The sequence below is a fragment of the Podarcis cretensis genome, assembly GCF_951804945.1.
Source record: "Podarcis cretensis genome assembly, chromosome: 8".
In the NCBI taxonomy this organism is placed as follows: Eukaryota; Metazoa; Chordata; class Lepidosauria; order Squamata; family Lacertidae; genus Podarcis; species Podarcis cretensis.
In genome coordinates, this window is record NC_137177.1 from 36,969,787 (window position 1) to 36,995,668 (window position 25,882).

At 47.7% G+C, this 25,882-nt stretch overlaps 1 protein-coding gene across 1 annotated transcript; it reads left to right on the top strand.

The window, feature by feature from the left end:
- Positions 1–21,329: 21,329 nt before the first annotated feature.
- Positions 21,330–25,632, top strand: MANEAL (mannosidase endo-alpha like; the record flags this gene model as incomplete). Its single annotated transcript, XM_079988449.1, has 4 exons — positions 21,330–21,810; positions 22,798–22,907; positions 23,704–23,780; positions 24,396–25,632. 4 exons carry the CDS (start codon positions 21,330–21,332, stop codon positions 25,030–25,032), a joined length of 1,305 nt encoding a protein of 434 aa, XP_079844575.1. The 3' UTR covers positions 25,033–25,632.
- Between the last annotated feature and the right edge of the window lie 250 nt (positions 25,633–25,882).

Sequence of the window (25,882 nt, forward strand, 5' to 3'; positions counted from 1 at the left end):
ATACTCCCTGCGAGTGATTGCCTCCTTCAAAGATCAAAACTTGGCTAAATATATATATAGATTAAGACATTTGCTGTTAAAGAAAAGGATAACGGTAACAAGATATTTTGAAAACAGCACATGTTTGAATTTGTTTTCTGATGATCTTACGACAGCTGAGATAAGATTTACTTGTAAAGCAAAGGAGGAGAGAGGACACTCAAAAGACAAACTGGAACATACTGAGCAAGGGTCCCTGAAACTAAGACAGGAGATGAGACTGCCTAATGAGGGGACTGATAACTTTTATCCAGAAGAAAAGGCATTAATAAATCAGTTTGGATTGTTGCCTTTCCTTGCCCAATCTGAGATCTTGGGAAGATTGGAGACCCTTAGAAATAAGCTAACAGAGATGAATGTTCAGGAAAAAGTAAGAGAGAAAGACCCGGCAACGGACCAATTAAAGAAAGAGAACCTCCTTGAAAAAGCCAAGACAGACCCCATGAAAGATTACTCCTATAATACCTCTGCAACTGCAGAGATAAACCTGTTAACAATAGATCTAACACAGAGCGCAAGGGACAACAACAAACTACCATCTAAGAAGGAAACCATCCCCATGGCAACCATGAAAGACTACCCTTACAATATCTCTGCAGCTGCAGAGATAAATCTGACAGCAACAGATCTAACACAGTGCGTAAGGGACAGCAACAAACTACCATCTAAGAAGGAAACCATCCCTATGACAACTACAACGCGCTCTTGGACTAGCATGAGATACCTGGATGAGGATGAACTTGGTATCAGACAAATAGAACACCCTAAGGTAGATTCGCCAAAAAAAGGAGTACTGATCACTAATGTTAGCACGCTGCACCCTTCAATCGATTCCATTGAGTATCTGGGTGATAATACATCTATGGACATTGCCAAAATGAACAAAATTCAACCAATAAATAAAAAGATAGGCCCTAAAAACCTTTTAAAGGCAAATTGACTAAGATCAACTTTTGGCAAGACAACGTGCAACCTTGCCCTGCTAACTTGGAATATTGCAGGTTGGCAAAAGAGGACTTCTGACCAATCCTTTGCTAAATATATTCAGAGACATGACATTGTGTTTCTCCAGGAGACCTGGAGCACAAGTGAAGTGGAGTTAAATGGCTTTTCTGCGTTCTCCCTCCCAGGTCTCTTAAGTACTAGAGGGGGGCGAGTTAAAGGTGGGTTAGTTACTTTAATCTCAACAAGGCTAAGGGCCATATTTAAAAAACTAGACCCACTAGCCCATCTGGCCACAGCTGTGCAAGTACAGTGGAGAACCCACAGCTTGCTGCTGATTAACGTATACCTACCCCCACAAAGAGAGAAAAGATTGATAAGAAATACCTGGGCTCAGTTAGAACAGTATCTTGACAAACTATCAAATCAATTTCCTGATGCCTCTGTAGTGGTGGCAGGCGACCTAAATGCCAGAACTGGACAATCTGATGAGGCCTTGTATGCCCATTTCCATGAAACAGCCCCCATTATAGAGGAAGCCTACTCAATACCAGCTAGAACCTCAAAGGATAAAGGCTGCAATTATGCCGGCTTATGCCTATTACACTTGGTCAACAAGTTGGACTTGGTTATACTGAATGGCCGTACTGAGGGGGAGAAGGTCGGAGAATTTACATTTATATCTAATAATGGCGCCTCCACAATTGATTATATAATCGTGTCGTATGATCTTCAAAACAAAGTTTTGGAATGCAAAGTGGAGGAGCGCTTAGACAGTGACCATCTGCCATTAAGTGCACTCGTAGTTGCGGGAAAGGATTTATCCTGCGCTGAGAAAATCGAACATTCGAGCCCTACAGCTTTGGAGCTCAGATATTCTCGTATCAGATGGACAGATGAACTGCATAAGGAAATTTCAAGTAGGCTGTGTTCAAAGGAATTCCTCATTAAGAGAGATAACCTTATAACTTCCTCAAGCCATGAATTAAAAATAAATTTATTTCAGGAGTTAATTTCACTCCTTCAAGATTCCCTGAAGGAAAAAAGGAACAGGTCAAGTAGGCAATCCTCAGTATATAAAAACTCCAAACCCTGGTTTGATCAAGAATGTCAGGACATGAAGCTAAACTTACTGAAAAAATACAAGAATTATAGATCTGCCAACCTACCCCAACTCCCCATGGTCTGGTTTGAAGATAAACGAAATTATAAAATCCTGATCAAAAACAAAAAACTCCTGGCACAGAAAAGAGAATGGAAATGCCTAATAGATGCATCCAGAGAGAGAGACTCGGCCACCTTCTGGAGAATGGTAGCAAATGGAGTGCGATCTACCTCCTCAGAAGTGGAGTATACTATACCTGCAGGGACATGGGAGGCATTTTTCCAATCTTCATATTCAGCTCTGCCTTTGACACAGCCACTAACACAGTGTGAGGCAGGTGACGAGTGGCCTCCGGTGTCGGTTGCGGAGGTCAGGAGGCTTATTCAGGCACTCAAACACAGAAAAGCCCCGGGAGCAGATAATATCTCTCCTGAGCTTCTTAAAGCCAATGTTGACTGGTGGGCCCCAGTCCTTGCCAGCCTATTCACCAGCATAGATCAAACAGCAATAATACCAGAGGACTGGGGATTGGCAATCATCGTTCCCATATTCAAGAAAGGCTGTAAACTTGATCCAGCCAATTACAGACCAATCAGTCTCTTAAGCATCATCAGCAAACTCTATGCAACTCACTTACGTGGAAAGTTTGCGGACTGGCTGGAACGGGAGCACATCCTTAAGGAAGCCCAGGCTGGTTTCAGGGCACATAGATCAACTCTAGACCAAGGACTGGTATTGCAACATCTAGTGGAGAAATACACCTCAAAGAAAGGAGGCTCCCTCTATGTAGCCTTTATAGACTTCAAATCAGCTTTCGATTTGATACCCCGGCACAGACTTTGGGAAAAATTAAATGCCACAAACATCGACAGACGTCTTTTGCTTCTCATCCGTAGATTACATGAAAATACTCGGATCCGTGTTAGATGCGACCGTTATGGGAACCTATCAAAGGAAATCCAAAGTTTCCATGGTGTCAAGCAAGGCTGTGTTCTTGCCCCTATTCTATTTAATTTCTATATAAACTCCTTAGTCGGAAAGATGGAGGAAGCAAGTACTCACCCCCCAAACCTAAATAATATACCAATTCCAGTCCTTTTGTACGCAGATGATGCGGCACTTATTTCCTTCTCTTGTGTGGGCCTAAGAAAACTTTTACGAGCTCTTACAGAGTATTGCGAAGCCGAAGACCTAATAATAAATTACACTAAATCAAAAATTATGGTGTTCTCCAAGAGAAAACTCCGACATAAATGGAAAATTAATAACCAACCTATTGAGCAAGTAACATCTTTTAGATACCTTGGAATAATCTTTGATGAGAAGGGATCCTGGTGCCATCAGATTAAGAATTCCATTGCAAATGCGCAAAGATCTTCTAGAGCTATCATAAGATTCTTCTACAGAAAAGGAGGTCAATATGTTCCTGCTGCCTCCCAGGTCTTTGTCGCAAAAATACTTCCACAACTGATGTATGGCACCCAGATATTCAATTGTCAAAAACTTAAGTCCCTGGAATCTGTACAAACTAAATTTTACCGCTCCCTACTAGGGCTACCTACCTGCGTTTCCAACGCAGCCATTAGGCTGGAGGTAGGTCAACTCTCTATAAATGCCAGGATATGGATCTTGAAGATTCACCTCTGGCTAAAACTTATATTTTTCCCAGTGGGAGTGGCTCCATTGACTCTATTAGACCCGTTCCAGTCTAAATGGAGAGTGTCGCTTTATGAAAAATTGAAGGGCCTGGGGCTTTCCTCACAAGAACTTATAGCCTCAGGTTTTGAAAAGGCTAAAAGGATGGTGAGCCAGCGAATAGGAGATGCAGAGCTTCAGGATCATATGAGCAAGATAGATAAATATCCAGCCATCCAAGATTATGGAAAAGGGTTTAATCTAACACCATATTTGCTGGATCTACAAATCGCAAAATACAGGCGGGCGTTTACCCTTACCAGATTTGATGTACTGCCATCTGCCTTACTAAAGGGCAGATACGAGGGCAAACCCTATGCTGAACGAGTTTGCCCATGTGGTCTGAAAGAGGTGGAAACGGCTTTACATGTGTTGCTACACTGCGACCTTTACGGGGATATTAGGTCACTGTTTATCTCCCCCATCGTTCAGAAATTTCCAGGTCGATCTGAACTTCAGCGGCTGAAAATCCTACTAGGAGATAAAAACCCAGAAGTAACACTGAAAGTGGCCAAATTTTCTGCGGCTGCGATCAAGCGGAGGGCATTAGCTGTAAAAAAGTAAAAGACTTGACCCCTGGACAAGCCCCCTTATCTTTTAAGCCTATACATGTATTGCAGTGCATAAATGTGCATATATGTGTGTGTGTGTGTGTGTGTGCATATGTGTTGCTTTTTATGTATAATTTTACAATTTTTTTTTTTTTTTTTTTTTTTTTTTTTTAAATTGACACCATTACTCCCTTTGTAAACTATTGTTGTTCCATGTTTCTCTGGTCTATGACCGTAATAAACTCATTTCCATTTTTGTATGTATGTATGTATGTATGTATTTTTAAAAAACCAACTCCCAGGCGCTTTTGAGTGATTTGACCCTCTTGACTTGGCCTTTCAGCTTCCTTTTCAGGAATCCACTCAGTTTTGAGAAACTTAGTTGTTTACAGCAGTGAATTGGAAAGCAATGCCTGAGTTATTTATTTTTACTATAAAAAGAGGTTCTGTAACAGTTAGTTAGTTAGTTAGTTAGTTAGTTAGTTAGTTAGTTAGTTAGTTAGTAACAGTATTTATGGCCCACTCTTAATTGTATGTATTCAATCCCAGGGTGGGGAGGAAAATAAAAAGATGAACAAACAGAGAATGTACAAAAATTACAAACTTGTATAAACAGGATTAAAAAACAGCAAAATGATTCTATCATATGCTAAGCAAGCAAAACTACAGCAGCAAAAAATAATATTTCCAATTTAACCAAATACCCACATAACAACAAAAAAGATCACGCAAATTGAAATAGATTAAACAACCCCATGGGTTTGGCAACTGTTCCTACTGGAGGATGTATTATTACTAGAGCAGTCAAGTACATCATTTTCCTGTTGCCTAGAATGGACACACAGGGGTCTGTGGCTCCAGACAGGGAGGACTTCCTGTCATACCTGCTCTGGAGCTTCCTCCCCTTTTTGGGACCAGGTAGATGGGCATGACCCTAGCTGACCAAATAAAAAGGCTAGCCATGCAACCATCTCTCTCCTGGTCTTGGACTCTTGCTCTCCTAGCTTCTAAACAGTGCATGGCTCAACCTTCACATAGGATGTAGCCCACAAGCAGAAAGTCTAAGATGTAGCTCAGACTTCTTTCCACTGTAACCACAAGATAAAGCCTGCCTTCAGATTACTGCTGTGAACTGAATGCAAGTAAAAATTTTATAACTTTATTCTTACTTTTAAAGAAGACTGTGTTGTGTTGTTACAGTATTATTTTAAGAGGGCAATAAAGGGGAAACTTGGGACGCAGGTGGCGCTGTGGGTTAAAGCCTCAGCGCCTAGGGCTTGCCGATCGAAAGGTCGGCGGTTCGAATCCCTGCGGCGGGGTGCGCTCCCGCTGCTCGGTCCCAGCGCCTGCCAACCTAGCAGTTCGAAAGCACCTCCGGGTGCAAGTAGATAAATAGGGACCGCTTACCAGCGGGAAGGTAAACGGCGTTTCCGTGTGCGGCTCTGGCTCGCCAGAGCAGCGATGTCACGCTGGCCACGTGACCCGGAAGTGTCTCCGGACAGCGCTGGCCCCCGGCCTCTTGAGTGAGATGGGCGCACAACCCCAGAGTCTGTCAAGACTGGCCCGTACGGGCAGGGGTACCTTTACCTTTACCTAAAGGGGAAACTTACCGGGAACAAGCCAGACTGGACAAGCCAGACCGGATTGCTTAATTACAAATCAACAACTTGCTTCCAATAAGTTGCAAAGGGAATGTGCTCTGCTGTTTACTCACTGGCATGAGTGATGAGGGATAATATCAAAACAATATATCCTCTCCTACCTTCCTTAACATTCCCACACCTAGCCCATATTTCACTTATGGCAGACAAAGTTCCTCCCTCTCAGTAGCAACAGAGCAAAAAACATATGCAAAGGAAAAGAGGGGCTGTCACGGGAAAGACAAAACTGAAAACCTTGCCCTTAGCTCCTTCTCTGTCTTTTTCTCTCTCCATAACATGGAACATTATTTTGTGGTGCCGAAAAAAAGAGCACCATCAGTCTCCTCCTCCAAATGAGAAAGCAAATAAGAAGGAATGGCTTTGTTCCAGGCAGCCTTTGGGGTGCCAAAACACCCCAAATCTATGCCAAAATGTGGGTTTAACTAATTTGTCCTGCGGCCCTTCTCTGCTCATTGCAGCCTTGGGGAAACAGCCATGACCCAGAGGGCTCTTCTTCTTGGCGCAGGGCAACAGAACCAGGTTGTGGCGTGGGGTGGGGGCATGTTAATCCATTTTGCTCTGCTCCCTTTCCTTTGCTAAGCTCTTAATCCCCTCCCTGGCTCTGCTACCTCTGATAGCTGCTCAAGATGCCAAGATGATGGAAAGTCACTCCCCTCTTGGGATCCCTGCCTAAGCCAGCACTGGCTGCTTTGCCCTTTGAATCTCCTGCCACTTGGAGGGGATTAGATGCAATGGCTCGCCAAGCCCTTTGGATATCCTTCCAGACTGAAGCTGGCAAACCCAGCAGCACCAGCACCAGCCCGGACAGGGAGAGTCCGCCGGTCCTTTCCCTGCTGCTGAAGGAGACATCAGGCAGCCTCTGCCTCGTGATCCCCACTTCAGAGCAGTTGCCAGATAGGGGAGCTGAAGCAAAAGGCAGGAACGGGGGGGGGGGGAGGCCCTTCATAGCCAGCTTTTGCAGGGGACCAGAGAGGCATGATCAGAAGCAGAATATAGACAAAACCAGTGAGGAAAGCTTTTCCACACATGCCACTATGATATGAGAGCTCCAGGGCTACCGCATGGAAGATGGAGCAAGCTTGTTTTCTGCTGCTCCAGAGAGGAGGACCCGAACCCATGAATTCCAGTTACAAGAAAAGAGATTCAGACTAAACATCAGGAAGAACTTTCTGGTGGTAAGTTTGACAGTGGAGGTTTTTAAGCAGTGTTTGAATGGCTGTTGGCCAGGGATTCTTCAGATGCGATTCCTGTACTGCAAGGAATTGGGCTAGATGAATCTTGAAGGCCCTTTCCAACTATACAATTCTATGATTTTATGAGATGCAGAAAGAGGAGGAAACAGCCACTGTGGAATTCCTGCTTCTCTTTTTATTATCATCACTCAGATTTTTTTAAAATTATTTTTTTACACTGCGTTTTCAACCCAGAGGACTATTCTGACAGGTTACCATTAAAACACACACACTCACACACACCTGCAACAACAACATCTAGTCATTATAGAAAACAACTCAGCCTAATAAAACATTACATAGACCCATTTCAGTTTGTGTTCAGACGTGGTTTGTGAACCAAATCAGCCTTTGGGAGATCTTTATTGGGAGAGGGACAGGGGGAGGGGTGACTTTGCTGCTTCTGCTTGATATCTCCATGGTCAGGGACCCTCCAGGAATGGCTCATTTTCAGATGTCGGGTCCTGTTTTACAGTGGTCCCAGTCCTACCTGTAGTGTCAGTTCCAGACCGTAGCATTTGGAGATGTTCCTTGTCTCCCTGGCATTTCTGCCTAAATCTGCAGCTATACCATTTTATTCAGCATATGCAAATGTTGTGTAAATTTATCTCCTCTTTTTTTGGCAATGCATGGGAAGAAGCCAACCTGATCTCAGGAGGTGCTGGTCCCAGCATTCAAGGCCCTGATCCTGATTCCTGTGCTCCATGACAGTTCAGAGCTCAAACACCCTCTACCCAAAGGCATGAAGGCTCAGCAGAACTGGTCCCTTGCTGCTTCACACATCCTCTTCCTTCACCCCTCTAATGCCTGTCTTGTGTTACTAATGAATTGATTTCCCTTCTGCAATAATCCATTAACAGGCAACAGCTAAAAGTGAGGCTGGCAAGAATTATTGTTGTGCAAGAACAGCTCCAAAAGGGGCTTTGGGGAGCAGGAATTTTAATGGGGTATTGACTGAAAATATCCCACCTGATATGCCAAACTGGATCTGGAATGCCTCCATGATGACTCTCTCTCTCTCTCCCTCCCTCCCCCCCTCTCTCTCACACACACACTTGTTCCACCTTTATTAAAGAGAGCTGCAATTAACTGCTCAGCTGATCACTTTAGATTTCAATTAATTTCCATTAGGGGATATAATTGCTTCCCAGAGACAATAATGCCGCACAATACATTCTGCTTTTCCGTTACATTTAAACAGAAATGCTGCAGCCAATTGGAAGAGCCATCTCTTCCTTAGAATCACAGAGTTGGAAGGGACCCCAAGTCCAACCTTCCCCACTCAATTTGAAGCCATAGCTAGGTTAAACGTGCTAGCAGTTTTATTGCTGCACCACAAAGATCTTACTGTTTTGAACCCAATACATTAATGAATGTCATAATCTAGCTAATATTTGGGATATATTCAGAGTGGTAAACACAAAAGGAGATTGTGAGGAACTCCAAAAGGAGCTCTTCAAACGATGTAACTTATTTACTTATAGTTGATGTATAATAACCCCACCTGGTAGTCACTCAAGTAGAACTTCTGTGGCTTATCTTAGCACTTGGGCAGGCTCATACAGGTGATGTGGTTGCTCTGTGCTTCTGCAAAAAGTGCTATTGCTCGCACACACTCATGTGATAATTCTGATAGCAACAGGAAGCCCTGGAAATGTGCTGAGCTGGCAATTTGGACAACTGGGTCAGTCGGATGTAGACCTTTGAAGATCTTCACTGAGGACTTCATGATTCATTCATGAAGCTATGCAAAACCTGCTTCGTCCGTTCGGCAGCTCTTGCCGTTTTGCTGCATGTCTCCTCTGGAAGTCTGAATAATCCACTTGCCAGCACAATCCCTGCCCTATGTCTTCACCACCCAAACGTAAGAGACGCAGTCGCAACCTACACAGTGCATTACATAAGAACAGAGGAAGAGTCTGCTGGGACAGGCCAATGACCCATCTAGACCAGCATCCTACCCCCGCCACAAGATGCCCCAAAGAGATGTCCACCTGCAGGATTTCCATCAACTGGTATTCAGAAGCATTGCTGCTTCTAACTGTGGAAGCAGAGCACCACCATAATGGCTAGCAGCCATCGATAGCCCTCTTCTCCATGTGTAATCTCCGTGTGTATCTGAAGAAGTGTGCATGCACACGAAAGCTCATACCAAGAACTAACTTAGTTGGTCTTTAAGGTGCTACTGGAAGGATTTTTTTTATTTTGTTTTGACTATGGCAGACCAACACGGCTACCTCTCTGTAACCTCTTCTCCATGATTTGTCATTGCAAGCCACCTAGGTTGGTGGCCATCATGGCCTCCTCTGGGAACAAGTCCCATAGTTTAACCATGCACAGCCTGAGAACTGGTGAGCACGGCCTCCTGCGAGGCCTCACCCACCCTTCTGTTGCCCCATCACTTTCACCCAAGAAAACACTGTTTTTCACTGAATCAGAGCAAACGTCAATTGGATTTTCTCTGGATTTATGTTTGCTCTTATTTAGTACTAAATAATGGCTTTTCCAGAGGAAAGCATTGATAGCAAAGGCAAAACTGCTGAGACCCATGTCTAGAAAACATGGGGCAAGCATGCAACCACTCACACCCATGCGTGGGACAAGAGCTTTCAGTTTTCAGGGGCTCCATAAGGGAGAAGGAGACACCCCCTTACCCTCCTTTAGACTCCTCATCTCTCCTGACTGGTTGGGAGTATTATATGAATCGTTAATTCCTAATACCTTGAAAACTGTGCAACGGGCTTTGGATAAGAACAGCTTGATGTTTCAGAAGCAATTCATGATCTAAATTACCAAGTATAAATCACATCTCTGCGATGCTGACAGACTTTTAACAATGATCAACAGCCCTCAGAGGATTGCAGCAGACTTCTGGATTCATATGGAGGCTGAGGAAACTAGGCACAGTGCAGAGTACAGAGACCAATGGTGTGCTCACAGCCTACCTCCCAGCACCAGCGGACCCCACTACCTGCCACCTTAAAAGGACACAACAGCTGCCAGGCTGGGCAATTTACTACCACCACCAAACTTGGCTGCCTCATTGCTCATTCCTTACTCCAAATGGTTTGTGAACAAGCCGAAAAGCCCTGGTCCCAATACTGATCCTCCATCTCAAGGTTGCTTTTAGAGGTGTCCAAGGCTTGGGAGCAGAGCTTAACAGCCCTCTGGCCTACTGTCCAACTGTATCTGGAACTCCAGGGTTATAGTGAGGGCATAAATTATGCCTTCATGCTGCATTAAACTGAGTCCTTTGTCAGTACATTGGTACCTTGATTCTCAAATGTCTTGGTACTCAAACCCAAACACTGCAAACCTGGAAGTAATTGTTCCGGTTTGTGAACTTTTTTCGGAAACTGAACATGCTCTATTTTGAGTGTTACACTGAGTTCTGTCTATTTTTGCTATTTATCTTGCGTTTTTGTTTTTGCGGTTTTTTTGTTTTGTTTTTGTCACTGTGTGGAACCCAGTTCAGCTACTGATTAACTGATTGTATGACTGCAGTACATTGTTTATTGCTTTCATTTTATGGATCAATGGTCTCGTTACATAGTAAAATTCATGTTAAATTGCTGTTTTAGGGGTTGTTTTTAAAAGTTTGGAACGGATTAATCCATTTTGCATTACTTTCTATGGGAAAGCAGGCCTTGGATTTGGAACACTTTGGTTTTGGAACGGACCTCCGGAACGGATTAAGTTTGAGAACCAAGGTACCACTGTAATGGGCTGCCAGGTGCTCCTATGGAGTCTCCAAGAAGAGCAGAGCCATTCTCTGGTGCTTGCCTCCAGAGATGCAAAATCAGAGGTGCCTCTGAACAAGGAGTCCCATGTTGTCCTCATGGGTCATGGCTATTGGGAGCCCTATCCTGCATGAACAGATGTGGGGACTAGAAGCCATGAAGCCAGCCCTCACCTTGGCCCCAGAGCAGGCCTCCTTCAGATGTGAGCTGAAGGTGCTGTGAAAAAGAAACCCCATTTTCCTTTACCTGGGAGTGGGGCCCTTGCATGGCTCTGAAGAGCCACCTGGGCAAAAATGCCTGTTCCTAGCATCTCCAAACTGAGATTTCCAGAACTGTCCTCTGTTGAACCAGGCGTATAAACATTAATTAATTCTAGGGCAAGTAATTAAAAGATGCAAAATATGACCAACACAATTAGATTAGGTGCTCCTACCCCCCACCAGCTTCTAAAAATTAGATGACAGACCTGCCAGGCACAATCAGCAGCAGCCGAGGTCACGAGCCCGTTTCGATGCTTGTCCACCTTTGGCGAAAGTCCCAACCTGCTGGTTTTGCACTACTAATTGCTAATCAAGCAATTTCTCCAAGTTTCTTTTGGAAGAAAGTTCCTGCAGCAACTTAGCCTGGAACTCACAAGGGCCTCACGTGGTCAACAGTCAATTAGTTACAGGCTGTGATAGGTAGATGAAGACAGAGGCCTCCACTGAATGGAAAGTGATGCTTCCAACCATGTAGCATGCCAAAATGTGGGCCCAGGAACCCAGGAAGGGGTTTTCATAAGGCCTTTGGCTGTGGCCTCACTGAACTGAGTGAATGGGTGGTAAAATGGCAAAGGAGCCTCAACAGAAACAAGTGTGAAGTGATGCATGTTGGGGCAAGTAATAATAATAATAATAATAATAATAATAATAATAATAATTTCCCATATACCCTCATGAAAACTGAACTGGTGGTGGTAGATCAGAAACAAGGCCTTGGGGCTGTAGCGGGTAGCTTGTTAAAAGATGTTGAGCCAGTGTGCAGCAGCTGTGGCAAAGGCAGATTCCATGCTAGGGATCATTAGGAAAGGGGTTGAAAATTAAACTGCAGGTATCTAATGCCATTATAGAAATATGTGGTGTGACCACACATGGAATACTGTGTACAGTTCTGGTTGCCTCTGAAAGAGCTGGAAAAGGTTTAGCAACTAAAATGATCAGGTAGTTGGTGCAAGTCCCCTTAAAAGGAGATGAGACAACATTTGGGGGAGTTTTTAGTTTAGGGGGGGAAAGGAAATGAGAAGTTAGAGAACATGATGGAGGCACATTAAACTATAGATCATGTGGAGTCACTGGACCGAAAGAAGTTTTCCCTAGTCTTTTCACAATGCTGGAACTTGGGACCATGCAATGAAGCTGTATGTTGGCAGATCTAGGACAAAAGAAGGAACTTATTCACACGACAATGGAACTCTCTCCCACAGGAGGCAGTGATGGCCACCAACTTGGGTGGCTTTAAAAGAGGATTAGACAAATTCATGAAGGCCACTAGCCAGGATGGCTACATTCTCCCTTCATTGTCATGGTGCCTCTGAATACCGGTTATTTATTAAATTTCAGTTGCTGGGAGCTGTAAGAGATGTACTGAGGTCCTGCTTGCAGGCTTCTCTTTCGAGCATCTGTCTGGCCACTGTGAGACCAGGAAGCTGGACTAGATGGGGCCCCTTTGGCCTGTTTCTTATGTTCTTAATATAGATCACTGTGGAAAGCTTCATTCATCTCTGGTGTGCCTTTAGAAGAACATCTGACAAATGAAACTCAATTAACTACAGAGTAATTATGCTTCCATTGTGCCCGTGCTCATTCTTATCACTTGGCTAATAGCTTTGATCCCCATGCTGGAAGTGAGCATCCTTAGAGAGCTTGTTTGAGCCACTGAGCAGAGAGAGGAGGGGGAAGCAGCCTGGCCAAATTCAGGGAGGGGGAAGCAGGACACAGAGAAAAAGACATTCCATACCCTCCTCCTCTAGTGATGTGGCCTTTGCCACAACATCACTCCTGGATCAGTCTCATGCAGAGTTGGAGGGTACCTTGTAGGCCAGATGGAGAGCAATGCAGCTCACTGTTCAAGGTGGCTGTCCCTTCCCTCTTAGGAGCCCTCTAGACTAGAGAGAGAGGTCCGCACTAGGGAGGTAAGGATCTGTCATTTGTGGATCTCTTAAATTCAGCAACTATTTGCAGCTTTAAAAAAGATCCTCATGAAAATTATTCAGCATTTTGGTGTGGATTCTTCTTAGCAAGCTACCATCGGCAATACTACAGGGGAGATTCCATCCGCAGAGAGACTATGCCCCTGTGGACAGAGCCATATAGAATCAGTCTGACTCTAGCAGGTTCTTTTGCACAGCCCCTTGTATCAGACAATTTGATTACCGCAAGTTCATTGATCAGTTCTTTGTTAACAGGGAGTGACAGTCAGGTGAATGTAAGGTGGCCTTTCTAACATTTAACCGGGATGGGGATCTACAACACACAATGAGGATTTGTGAATGTTATGTACAGTACAACAGTATTTCAGTTGTTACATGCAGGTTTTGATTGCGGGATTTTATTGTACCGAACCTTTCAGGATTTTGTCTATATGCTGATCAAGGGTTGAGATTGGAATTGAAGTTCAGAAGGGCAAGTTGTGGGGCAAATGCTTGGATGGAGCATTTAAAGAGTGCTTCAAAAACATCAGTCCAAAATTTGGATGCCAGGGGGCACTCCCACCATAAGTGGGAAAATGTCCCCCCCTACTGTAACTGAGCTACAATGGGGGGGGGCTCTTTGATGTCATATGAGGCAGCTGCCCAGAATTGGAAAGCAATTTGTGAGCCCTCGAGGAGCAGGCAGGCAAGACATTTCCCATTAAAATGTAAATGCTGCTAAGTTGCCTTGGCTTCTCTTTCCCTCCACAGAAAAGAGAAAATGAGCAGGGAAGTGCTGGTTTCTCTCCAGCTCCCATCAATGCGATCTCCTTTCCTGTCCTGCGCTAACTAGCAAAGGCCACCTTGGAGGTGCCTCCTGACAATTAACCTCAGATTGATGCTGACAGTGGGATGGCTGAGCAGCCAGCTTAGTTAAGAGGAGTCATTTCCAAAAGGAGCAGAGCTGCCTCTGCCTCCAGCCCCAGGGCACTCCATCCCTGCCATTGCAAGGGATCAAAGCAAAGTGATTCCCAGGATTACTCCTCCTTCCTTGAGCTGCACCCAGCTGCTTGCTTACAGAATCTGGAGCCCACAGACACCAGCAGTCCCCGGAAGCACAGCAAGCGGTCCATGAAGCCCTCTTTGCTTGCCCACAGCCTTTTATTCCATCCCTATCAGGTGGGGCAGTCCAGCCTGCAGAGAAGAAAAGATGGCAAAGGAGTGGGGGCATTGAGGGGAGGGGAGATGGGCAGTGTGGTGCAGTGGTTAGAGTGTCAGACTAGGACCTGGGAGGCCAGGATTGAAAATTCCACTCAGCCATGAAGCTCACTGGGTAACCTTGGGCCAGTCTCTGCCTTTTGCCCTAGCCTACTTTACAGGGTTGTTGTAGGGATTAAATGGGGAAACAGAGATCCACATACAACACCTTGAGCTCCTTGAGGGAGGGAGAGGAGGGTATAAATGCAACAAATGAATAAATAATAATTTCCTGGAGTCGTAGGCTCCTCCAAGGTCTTCCTCCCATTCCTTCACTTTAAACAAAATGAAAAGAAACTCTAACCAAGTCTGACAAAGTGTTCTGTGCGATTCCAAAGTTCTAATTCACATAAGCCACTTTTAATGAAGTTACTACTTTACTTTCCCTACAGTCACCAAACAAAAGATGCAGAATTTCTGAGCTGTTGAAGAGGTCAGGCTCCCAGAAGTCAGCCAGATGTGAACCTGCCCTGCTCTTAAAGAAGGCAGAAGACCAAGCAAGAGAAGCCTCCTTCTCCCCCACACCCCCTCCTGCATCTGTCTACAATCACTGCAGAGAGAGCAAGCCATTGGGGTTAGGGGCTTGGTACCTCCAAATGAAGGCATTTGAGAGATTTGAGGTGAGGGGAATGGCAACTGAAGTGATCTGTGGACAGTTTGACATTCCTGTAATATATATATATATCTCATTGCATGTAAGTGCTCATGTTGCACGGCTATTATATTGTACTTGCAATGTAAAGTGCCCAGTAGCCTTTTCACAAAGGGGCATCTATACATGTCTTAATCGGTCATCAATTAAATGTGGTGCTGGGGGGGGGGAGGAGATCCAACAAGTCACACCTGGGCTGCTAGCTCCCCACCTTTGCTCCATGGGCCCAGTTTATACCTTCCTTATTCACAAAGGCCCATGGATGCCCTCCCACCTCATCTTTTGGTCATATAAGGACGAATGTAAGTCAAGCAGACTCCTAGTCAGAAATGAAATAAAATGTAGTCAACCTTAGCTTAGACAAGGGAAGGGAATGCGGCTTTTCACAAAAGGGAACAGGGGTCAAGCAGCTGCACATGCTGTGATTTCCTCCATAAAAGCAGGCAGAAGTGTTAACTCTTCCCAAATCCTAGATTAATTCTGTGGCAACCCCTTCCTCTGATGTGACCTTGATGAGCAAAGTGTCAGAGAAGAGTTGTGGGCTGGTTGCATGTAGGACAGCAAGCATGAATCTAGATTAATTTTCCTGTAGCTGACGGTTAAAAGTTGTTAAGTTGGGAGTGCATAATCACCCCCCCCCAATACACACACATTTGTGCTCCCCCATACTCTACACAATCACAATTTGACAAGCACTTTCTTGAGGAGAGGAGGGTGCCTGGGTGGCAGCTGACATTTCACTCACTCTGTGAGGCGAGCTAAGCTGAGCTGAAGAAGCAATGCACCTGCATTGAGGCACCGTGAAAGCTAGTATTTGCAGAATGGCCCAGTACCAGCTGGAGGATGCAGTGATTCATTAATCTGTGCATCTTTGGGGAACCATAGAATTGTAGATCAAATGCATCCATTCTTAAGGAAATTAGCCCTGAGTGCTCACTGGAAGGACAGATCGTGAAGGTGAGGCTCCAATACTTTGGCCACCTCATGAGAAGAGAAGACTCCCTGGAAAAGACCCTGATGTTGGGAAAGATTGAGGGCAGCACAAGGAGAAGGGGACGACAGAGGACGAGATGGTTGGACAGTGTTCTCGAAGCTACAAACATGAGTCTGACCAAACTGCGGGAGGCAGCGGAAGACAGAAGTGCCTGGCATGCTCTGGTCCATGGGGTCACAAAGAGTCGGACACATGTCCAGAGGAGGGCAACCAAAATGGTCAAAGGCCTGGAAACGATGCCTTATGAGGAATGGCTAAGGGAGCTGGGCATGTTTAGCCTGGAGAAGAGGAGGTTAAGGGGTGATATGATAGCCATGTTCAAATATATAAAAGGATGTGTAGCAGGAACCCCCTGTAGTAAAGTTAGTCTTATTTAGAAAATTATTCTTTGGTCAAGTAAGGTGAGTGAAGCCTTGTGGGAATTTCATCAGCCACAAGGACCCTGGGAAAGAAGTTGTGTATCTTTAAACTCTAGACTAGATGGCTCCTTAGCTGAAAGCTTTATTGGAACCAAGGAAGCCTCGATTTAATGAAAAGATCTAACACCTGAGTCTGAGGGTGTAAACATCCCCCCCTCAGTGATGCTATCTGTCCTTGAATTGCTTGGGGATGTGTCTCTGGCTAATTTCCACGGAAGGGAGGAACCCCTTTGATTTAAAGTTTGGATTTCAAATTGGCCCAGCTGTCAAGAAGTAAATTGATTGACCAGCAAGCCGGTCATTGGTGTATTCAAAAATAATTTGAGTCTTATGATTGGCTTGAAAGTTACGACGCTAAGTGCGAACTGTGAATAAAAGATCAGGGAATTGTCTTGATCTTTGCTCTTTGCTTTCGGTCTATGCCATCGCTCTGCAATTCGCAAAGATGCCCGGCTCTATTGTTCCATCCTAATAGCCGTCGTTTCGTCCTTTGAAATGGAGATCTTCAAAAGCCTTCAACTTGCAGAGTCCTAAAGATTTCAGCTATCCTATTGTGTGTTAGAGCTTGTGAGTATGTATAGCTAGTTATACTATGTACCTTTGTTATTTTCTTATCAGTAACGTTCAAAAGAGTGCCTGCTACTCTAGCATGTTTTTTATCTTATTTTTAAAATAAACCTTTTAAGAATGAAATTGTTTTAGTTTGTGTGCCTTTCCGGAGGGAATAGCTAAGTCCTAGCCTCACGCTTGGTTACACTCTACCGTAGAACTTCTGCCTGCAAGTCTGTGGATGCAGCTTGCGGAACAGGGGGACAGCCAGGTTAAACGGGTCACAGCCTTCTCCCTGGGTTGTGATTCTGGGTCCCCTGGACAAGAGGGAGTGGTGGCAGCCCTACCGGGTCGTGTTTGTTCTGTTTTGGAAAAAGTAATTAGCCCGCCAACCTTGCCCTGGGCGTCCTAGTCTGGCCGGAGAGCAGAGACAGGAGACGGGAGGGGCAAGCGGTTGGGGGTGAACATTACTACACCCCCCCCACCCCAATCATTCTGTTTGTACAAACTTCACACACACTCACACTCACGCACTGCATGCGCTATGCTTCTGTTATAAATTCATAGAAAATCAACCATACATTGGATTTGCACTGTTCCACTTTTATTTTGCTCCATGAGGGAAGGACTACAGAAGGGGGCAGGTTTGATACAGGGCAGCCATAATCCCTTCAGCGTCCCAGCACATACACAGGTGCCCTGCCCAGTTGCTATGCCAACCCTGATGGTCCCAGACAGAAGACAATCAAGATCACAAAGAACTTGCATATGGGAGTGGATTCAGCATGGACTGAAACAAAGGACACTGATCAGATCTTCCCTCAGGGGGCAGGAAACTGCAAACTCCCCTTTGTCTCCTGGAAGTTCCTGGAAGTGACTCATGGGGAGGGGGAAAGGAGGAACCAGCCAGGTGACAAGACACTCAGGTTACCACCAACTCCTCCCTCAACCCCTCCTTTCTGTAATGTATGCATGATGTTACCACCACAACTCTTCCCTCAACCCCTCCTTTCTGTAATGTATGCATGATGTTTCTGGGGGTGGGCTAGACCTAGAGGAGGGGAATTTCAAAAGTTTTTATAAGACCTTGCACACTATTCTTCTGGGTCTTTCCTCTCACCTGCAAGTGAGGGGAGCACCCTGTCGCGACAGTCTTTCTTCAGTAAAGACCAAGCCTACAGGCTGCTGATTTGCTCCAATTTACTCTGGTTGGTGTCTTTACTTTTTGTCCAAGGGAGCCCTCAGATTTTTCCGGTAACAGATGTCACATAGAGGAGGGAGAAAGGTTGTTTTCTGCTGCTCCAGAGAAGCGGACACGGAGCAATGGTTCCAAACTACAAGAAAGAAGATTCCACCTAAACATTAGGAAGAACTTCCTGACAGTAAGAGCTGTTCGACAGTGGAATTTGCTGCCAAGGAGTGTGGTGGAGTCTCCTTCTTTGGAGGTCTTTAAGCAGAGGCTTGACAACCATATGTCAGGAGTGCTCTGATGGTGTTTCCTGCTTGGCAGGGGGTTGGACTCGATGGCCCTTGTGGTCTCTTCCAACTCTATGATTCTATGATTCTATGACTAAACGACTAAACAACAGAATTGTAGAGTTGGAAGGTAGTCCCAACCCCCTGCAATGCAGGAATATGCAGGTGGCCCATATAGGGATTGAACCTGCAACCTTGGCATTATCAGCAACACGCTCTAACCAACTGAGCTAACAAGTTTCTCACTAGTCAGGAAAGTCTCAGGCTTGCCCCCTTCCTGCTTCCTGTTATGCAGCAAATGGAAAGGCCATATTCCGCTTCTAGAAAGAGTTGAACATTTTCTTGATGTGCCTCTTGCGGGACAGCACTGGATGGAGGGGCAGCAAGGCATTCCATGAGGCAAGCAGAATCCCTGGCACTTTGGGGAGGGGGGGGACTTGCTATTTCCTGTCTTCTCTCCCCACAGTGGTAAAGTGCCATCTGCTGCCCATCTACCAAACTGCATCCAACAGGAAGATACGCCTCCACCAGCATCTACTGTCTTTTGTCTAGTGCAGCGGCAAAGTGGGTTGCCTAAGGGGCTTTTAAGAGGAAGGGGATATTAAAGACTACTAGACTTTGAAAAGCTGGTATCACTGGATCAAGTTCATCAACTTCATTGAATTATTTAAACTAAATAGTTTTAATTGGATTTTGAATAAATGTGCAACTAATTGTTACGGCTTTAAACTTTGATTCCATTGTTGATTTCTTCAGCTTGTGCAAACCACTATTCTGAATGCTTTTATAGGGTAGGGTAGTAGGTACTGGGGGGGGGGGAATTATGGAACCAAGGAAGCAATAGCCTGGAAATGTTTGGGAACCACTAATCCGGTGAACTCTGCTTATCATGTAAACTGAGGTCCAGAACTAGAAGAACAATGGAGTAGGCAGAGGATGAGCAACAGCGCCACCCAGCAGGCATTCATCTGGCAGGGACTCCCTTGTGAGAACAGAACAGAGCCCCACCGCATACAGAATGGCAGTGGTAAGGCTCAGGTTTCCCTGGCCACCAGCCTCAAAGGGAGTGGCCGGTGAGAGAGACCTGTGCAGAAGATTCCCACTACAGCAGACCTGTATCACAAGATCTGGCAGAGGATGCTCTCTCCAATATCATGCAGGGAAACCGATAGGGTGTGACTCCCCCAGCAGTCCAACTCCAGTTGGCTTTCCTCCACTGGCATTTCCAGTTCTTTGCATGTAATGCAAGGCTGCCAGGGCACTCATTCAGCTGAGCCCAAGCACCACACCCTGTAATTCATCCCTGGAAAGACCCAGACTGATACCTTGCTCCTCCTCAGCCCAAGCAAGTCATATTTCTTCAGAGTATCTCATCACCCCTGGAGTACAGGGAACTCCTCCTTACACGAAGACACTCCCTTCTAGTCTCTTGTAGGGGCAACTAACGGGGGGAGGCAACTAGCAGCGCTCCTCAGTGACTGAACTGGGATATAAATGTTCCAGTGGTCCTCAAGCTCCTCTAAGCTGAAGAATAACCATGCAAAGAATTGGAACCTATGGGCAGACAGTGTTGATATTTTTGCAGAGGGGTCACACATGCTGTCAGTTGACTGCCCACCAGCAATCCAGCCACTGCATTCTGCACCAGCTAGAGCTTTAGGACCAGACTTCAGGTGGTGCCAGAAGGAACAGGCAGCGTCGGACCGTATGCCGGCACAACCCAGTGTGTGTGTGCGGGGCGCGCCCCCGAAGGGCGCGGAGGGCACCCTCCACGCGCCGCAGTTCAGGGTTAGGAGTAGGGCGGGGAGCTGCCAAGGTGGGTGGACGGCAGAATTGTCGCCGACTTTCCTGCTCTTCTCCCCCAGGTCAGGCCTGATCTGGGGGGCGGAGCTGCACCAGGCACAAGCGCCGCAGCCAAGGCGCAGCTCCTTCTGGCACGGAGCCAGGCTCCAATGAAGGAGCCTGTTGTGGGGGCGACTGTTTGCGCCCCCATTCAAAACTGCGCCTGGGGCCACGGCTCCCCCTTCCCCCACGCTACGCCTCTGGGAACAAGAGATTTGCTATCCTGCGGTCTGTCAATGCACTGTCCAAGGCAGAGGAGCTCTCCAGCTGAAGAATCGACTTGCAATCCTCCACTTGTGTTTTGCCCTCTTCTTGGGGCTATCATTTCCCCGCTTTTTTTTTTTTAAGCATGTACCCTCACACCGCCTGCTGTTCTTGAGAAGAGCAGGCTGCACCTCTCTCTCTCTCTCTCTCTCTCTCGCAGCGCACCCACGTGAATGCAGAAGACCCAAGTAGGGATAGGGAGCACCTGTCAGCCAGCACCACCAAGACTGAGCTAGATGGCTCAACGGCAGATAGAGGCTTGCTGGGCTCCTCTGGCGACTTAGGTCTGGGCACAGCAGCCCAATATGGCTTATACAGTTCTAACGGGTACCCTTCCTGGTGCAGGGGAGCTCTCTGTTCAACATTTCGGTCATCGCTGCAATAACTGCCATCAGCCCTTCTTTCCGCGGCTCGCCGCCTGCCCAGTCCTCTCCCTCGTGAGAAAAGACGCCCGTGCCTGGAATAGGAGCTGCCGTGCCTTGACCCAGGCCCAGCGCAGTCTGGCTGGACAATGAGAGGTTAACGCCGGCCTCCTCCCCCCGCCCCTATGCATGGACCGTACCATCCAACGGCCGGGAGCGGGGGAAGAGTGCGCGTCGCCCGGCCTGCAGCCCGTTGGGCTCTTCCGCCTGGGAGGGCAGGGCGGGAGGCAGACGGGCCCAAGTGCCGCGCCGGCGCCTCGCCTGGGCCGTTAGCGGGGAGGCTGCCCGCCCGGGCCGGCAGCAGCTGGGGCTCGGGGCCGGGATGGTGCGCCTGCGCCGCCGCGCCTGCCTGGCGCTCTTCCTCTGCGCGCTCTTCGTCCTGGGCGCCCTCCTGGCGCTGCGCACCCTCAAGCCCCCACCCGACGACCCCCGGCGCCGCCGCTTCCCGGGGCCCTGGCCCGAGGAGAAAGAGGCCAAGGAGGCCCCCGCCCGAGCCGACTCCCCCGCGCCCCCGCTCGGGGCGCAGCCCCCGCCCGACCGGGACGCCCCGTCCGTCTCCTCCTCGCTGCACGTCTTCTACTACACGTGGTATGGGACGCCGCGCTTCGACAGCCGCTACCTCCACTGGGACCACGTGATGGTGCCCCACTGGGACCCCAAAATCTCGGCCAGCTACCCGAAAGGCCGCCACAGCCCCCCCGAGGACATCGGAGCCAGCTTCTACCCGGCCCTTGGGCCCTACAGCTCCCGCGACCCGGCAGTCCTGGAGGAGCACATGCGCCAGCTCCGCGCCGCCGCCATCGGTCAGTGAGGGCGCGTCCCCAGCCGACCGCGGGGTAGGGGTGCGGAGAGGAAGGAGGCCGGGGGAGGGGTGGCAGACTGGCCGGGCTGGCGATCGAGAGGCCGAGCACCCTACAAGTCCCCGAGCCCCGCTCAGAAGCTGCCCCATAAAGCCCCTCGTCGCCCCTTGAATCAGCGGCTGCTGAAATCTCTGGGAGCATCCAAGGCCGCAAAATGTCCCTCATACCACAGAGGGGAAGCCCAGAGATGGATAACAGCCTCCCCTGCCAGCAACTCGTCTAGCTTTGGCGGGTGGGAGGGGGGGTTGGAAATGCCATCTGCGCTAGCGGCATCCAAAGCCAAAGACCTTTCTTTTTTTCCTCTGGGGTTTCCAGGCAACCCCAAGAGGCTGGAGTCTGAAATTTCAGCATCTGGACCTCAGATGAAATTTCAGCACTGGCTTGTCCTGGACAGCTCCTCCCCCATCACCACTTTTGCTGCAGAGGCCAGATGTCTTGCTATTGGCAGGCACGGAACAAGGGTTCAGGAAAGAGAGCCTACCGAGTCAGAGCCAAATATTCTGTTCTCACAAGAGCCAATCATATGCCTGTGGGAAACTGCAAGCAGGATCTGGGGGCAACTGCTATACAGGACAACCGCTATAAGCAAGCATAGCTTGCCTCCAGCTGTGATGCCTCCATGGTTAGCAATCAATAACCTTCTCCCTGAATTTGTCTCAACCTCTTTTAAAGCCATTCAAGTTGGTGGCCATCACTGCAGCCTGTGGGAGGGAGTTCCATAGTTTCTATGCATCAAGTGAAGAAGGGGCAGGTTAGTTCTTTGAGGGGTGGGGGCTGGTAGGTGCAATGGTTTCGACAATCTTTTTGGCCTAGCAGGCTTTCAGCACCCATATTTAAGGGGGGCATCATCATCTTCAGATTGTAAAGCAGCCAGATGCTGAAGGCAGTCTTAGCTCCTGCAGGTGGGCACAATCCTCTCTGTCTCTGCAGGAGTCATGGTTCTGTCCTGGTACCCCCCTGGCCTAGCAGATGACAACGGTGAACCCTCTGAGAGCCTGGTGCCCTTCATATTGGACGCCGCACACAGATACGCAATCCAGGTGCCTGTTGTTGCCACTGCTTGGGGCTATTAGGCGAGTTTTATGACAGCTGCTTCCAACTATGTGGCAGCCAGGGTTGGTGGGGGTTCCACTCATAAGTAGTCATCCACAGTGCAAAGGGGAACTACAGGGGGTCCCTGTTAATTGGTTAGCTTCTCCCTGCTTGAAGCCTTGTAACGGGGTGGCGAAATCTGGAAGTTCATGGAATAAAAATACAGTGGTACCTCGGGATGCGAACGGGATCCGTTCCGGAGCCCCATTCACATCCTGAATAGAACATAAGTCACAACGGCACGTCTGCGTGTGCGGTGTTTTGCCGCTTCTGCGCATGCGCGTGACATCATTTTGAGCGTCTGCGCATGCGCGAGCGGCAAAACCCGGAAGTAATGCGCTCTGTTACTTCCGGCTTGCTGCGGAGCGCAACCCGAAAGTGCTCAACCTGAAGCACATTCAACCCGAGGTATGACTGTAGTATTACAGAGCCATGCCTGCCTGTGACAGTTCAGTCTTTTCTCTCTCCACCCCCAAAACTGATTTTGATACATAAGAAGGAACAAAAATGGAGGGAAAGAATGAATCTTACATGGCAGGTGGCTGTCCAACTTCTGTTTAAAAACCTCCAGTGAAGGAGAGTCCACCACCTTCCTTTAACAACTTTTAACTGTTGTGGTGAAGGGATAGGACTAATGTAGGTGGGAGTGGGGGTGGGAGATTACTCCTGCAGTTGCTGCTGCCCACTGACTGTGTGGCTGGGGGTGCTGCACAACTGCTGCTGCCCCGTGTTCCTTTTCTGCAGGTCACCTTCCACATACAGCCATATAAAGGGCGCGACGACAACACTCTGCACAGCAATGTGAAATATATCATAGACAAGTAAGTACAGTACTCAGAGGCCCAAAGATGACAACAGCCAGAGTCCAAATGACAAGAAAGTGGCCAATTTGGAAAGCAAAGGGTTAAAAAGATAGGAGAGGCCATTCCTACCCTTGAGAGGCTTGGGTAGAACAAAGGGCCACTTTTGCCTGTGTGAAACCCAAGAACACAGGGCTGAAGGTGAGCGTTGCTTATTTAATAAATTAAGAGTGTTTAAACTGTAAGTTTTAAATGCTTATTGAATTTGTGGCAATCTGCTCTTTTGGCTGGAGAAAAATGGCCCGCATATGAAAACCTAAAAACCTTCAGATACTGGTGATGCAGTCAGCCTGCTGGGCTGGCTGGAAGGGGGAGAAGCTGGCTCTTTGCTCAGTATTTGCTCTTTGCTCCCTGTCAAAGGACCCCAGTGCTGGAGAGCTCAGCTTTCACTGGGTATCTGTTGGCAGACAGGGAATCAGAGAAACTGGAAGCGAAGAGTGTGCTGATGCAACATTCAGAGCAGGGAAAAACCAGGCAACCTGCCTTCTCTGCTAAGAGCAGGACCAAGTTTCTCTAGGCTGCTTGTGGACTTATAAGGCCAAATGTGGGGCATTAAACAGCCTATTATCTTGGCAGGTACGGAACACATGATGCTTTCTACAGATACAAGACCAGCACGGGCCGGAGGCTGCCTTTATTTTATATTTATGACTCGTACCTTACGCCACCCGAAGCATGGGCAAACCTGCTCACCCCTTCCGGCTCCCACTCTCTCCGCAACACCCCCTATGACGCCGTCTTCATCGCCCTGCTGGTGGAGGAGGGGCACAAGCATGACATCCTCTCCGCCGGCTACGACGGGCTCTACACCTACTTTGCCTCCAACGGCTTCTCCTACGGCTCCTCCCACCAGAACTGGAAAGCCATCAAGGCCTTCTGTGACTCCAACAACCTCCTCTTCATCCCCAGCGTGGGCCCTGGTTACATCGACACCAGCATCCGCCCCTGGAACAACCACAACACACGGAACAGGGTAAACGGCAAGTACTATGAGACGGCCCTGCAGGCCGCCCTCATGGTGCGCCCGGAGATAGTCTCCATCACGTCCTTCAATGAATGGCACGAAGGCACCCAGATCGAGAAGGCCACGCCGAAGAAGACCCTGACCCGGCTCTACTTGGACTACTTGCCCCACCAGCCGGACATGTACCTGGAACTAACCCGTAGGTGGGCAGAGCACTACAGCAAAGAAAAAGAGCAGTGGCTCATGTGAGAAAGCTGTGGAAGGTTGATTCTCCTGGGCACGAAGAGACCCAGAGAGAAGCTGGTAACCATTCAGGTGGAGGAAGCTGCTCTCAGAGCTGTAAGTTTCTGGAACCTGGGTGAAGAGGGATGAGCTGCGTTTCATGTTGAAATACCTCTTGAGAGGTTTGCTGTGCTCCTGCAGGGCAGCACACCGATATACGACTGTGCAAAACTCCGCAGATATAGTTGGGCTAGTGCTCTTGCAATCCTCCTCACTCCAAGCCCTCAGCTTTCCTTAAAAGAATAAATCTCTTTGCCTGCTGCAAGCCAAGAGGACAATTCATTTCAAATCTGAGTTCTGCAGGAGGTGCTAAACTAAACAGCACATCCCTGTTGCTATTCAGTTCCAGGGATATTTATTCCTTCTCTGCTGCCACTGCTACTTAGACCTCTACCCTGTTGCTGCTCCCAGCAAACATAACCTGATGGAGCCCTACCCTTATTAAAAAAACAAAACCTAGACAATTTGTGTTTGCAGGAAAGTTCTCAGAAACCACATGCTGTATTATGTCTTTGGAATTCCAATGATCAGAAATGCACCCAGTCTTGCAATAAAACAAGAACCTCACTGGTGTTGGCATTTATTCCTTCAAGACAGGCAGCAAGAACAGAAAAAGTGATGCTCCAGTGACCTAATGGGGCGTGGAGTTTTGGTGTTTGCTTCAAATGGAGACTGCTCCTTAATAGCTTGTTGCAGACTTTGTGGAGTGAGTTGTGCTGTACTCCATCCTATGAATAGTTTGGGGGCTGGGCTGGGCTGGGCTGGGCTGAAAAGACGAGCAAGTGTGTTGTTTGGGCCCCATGCCTGCAGTTCAGGC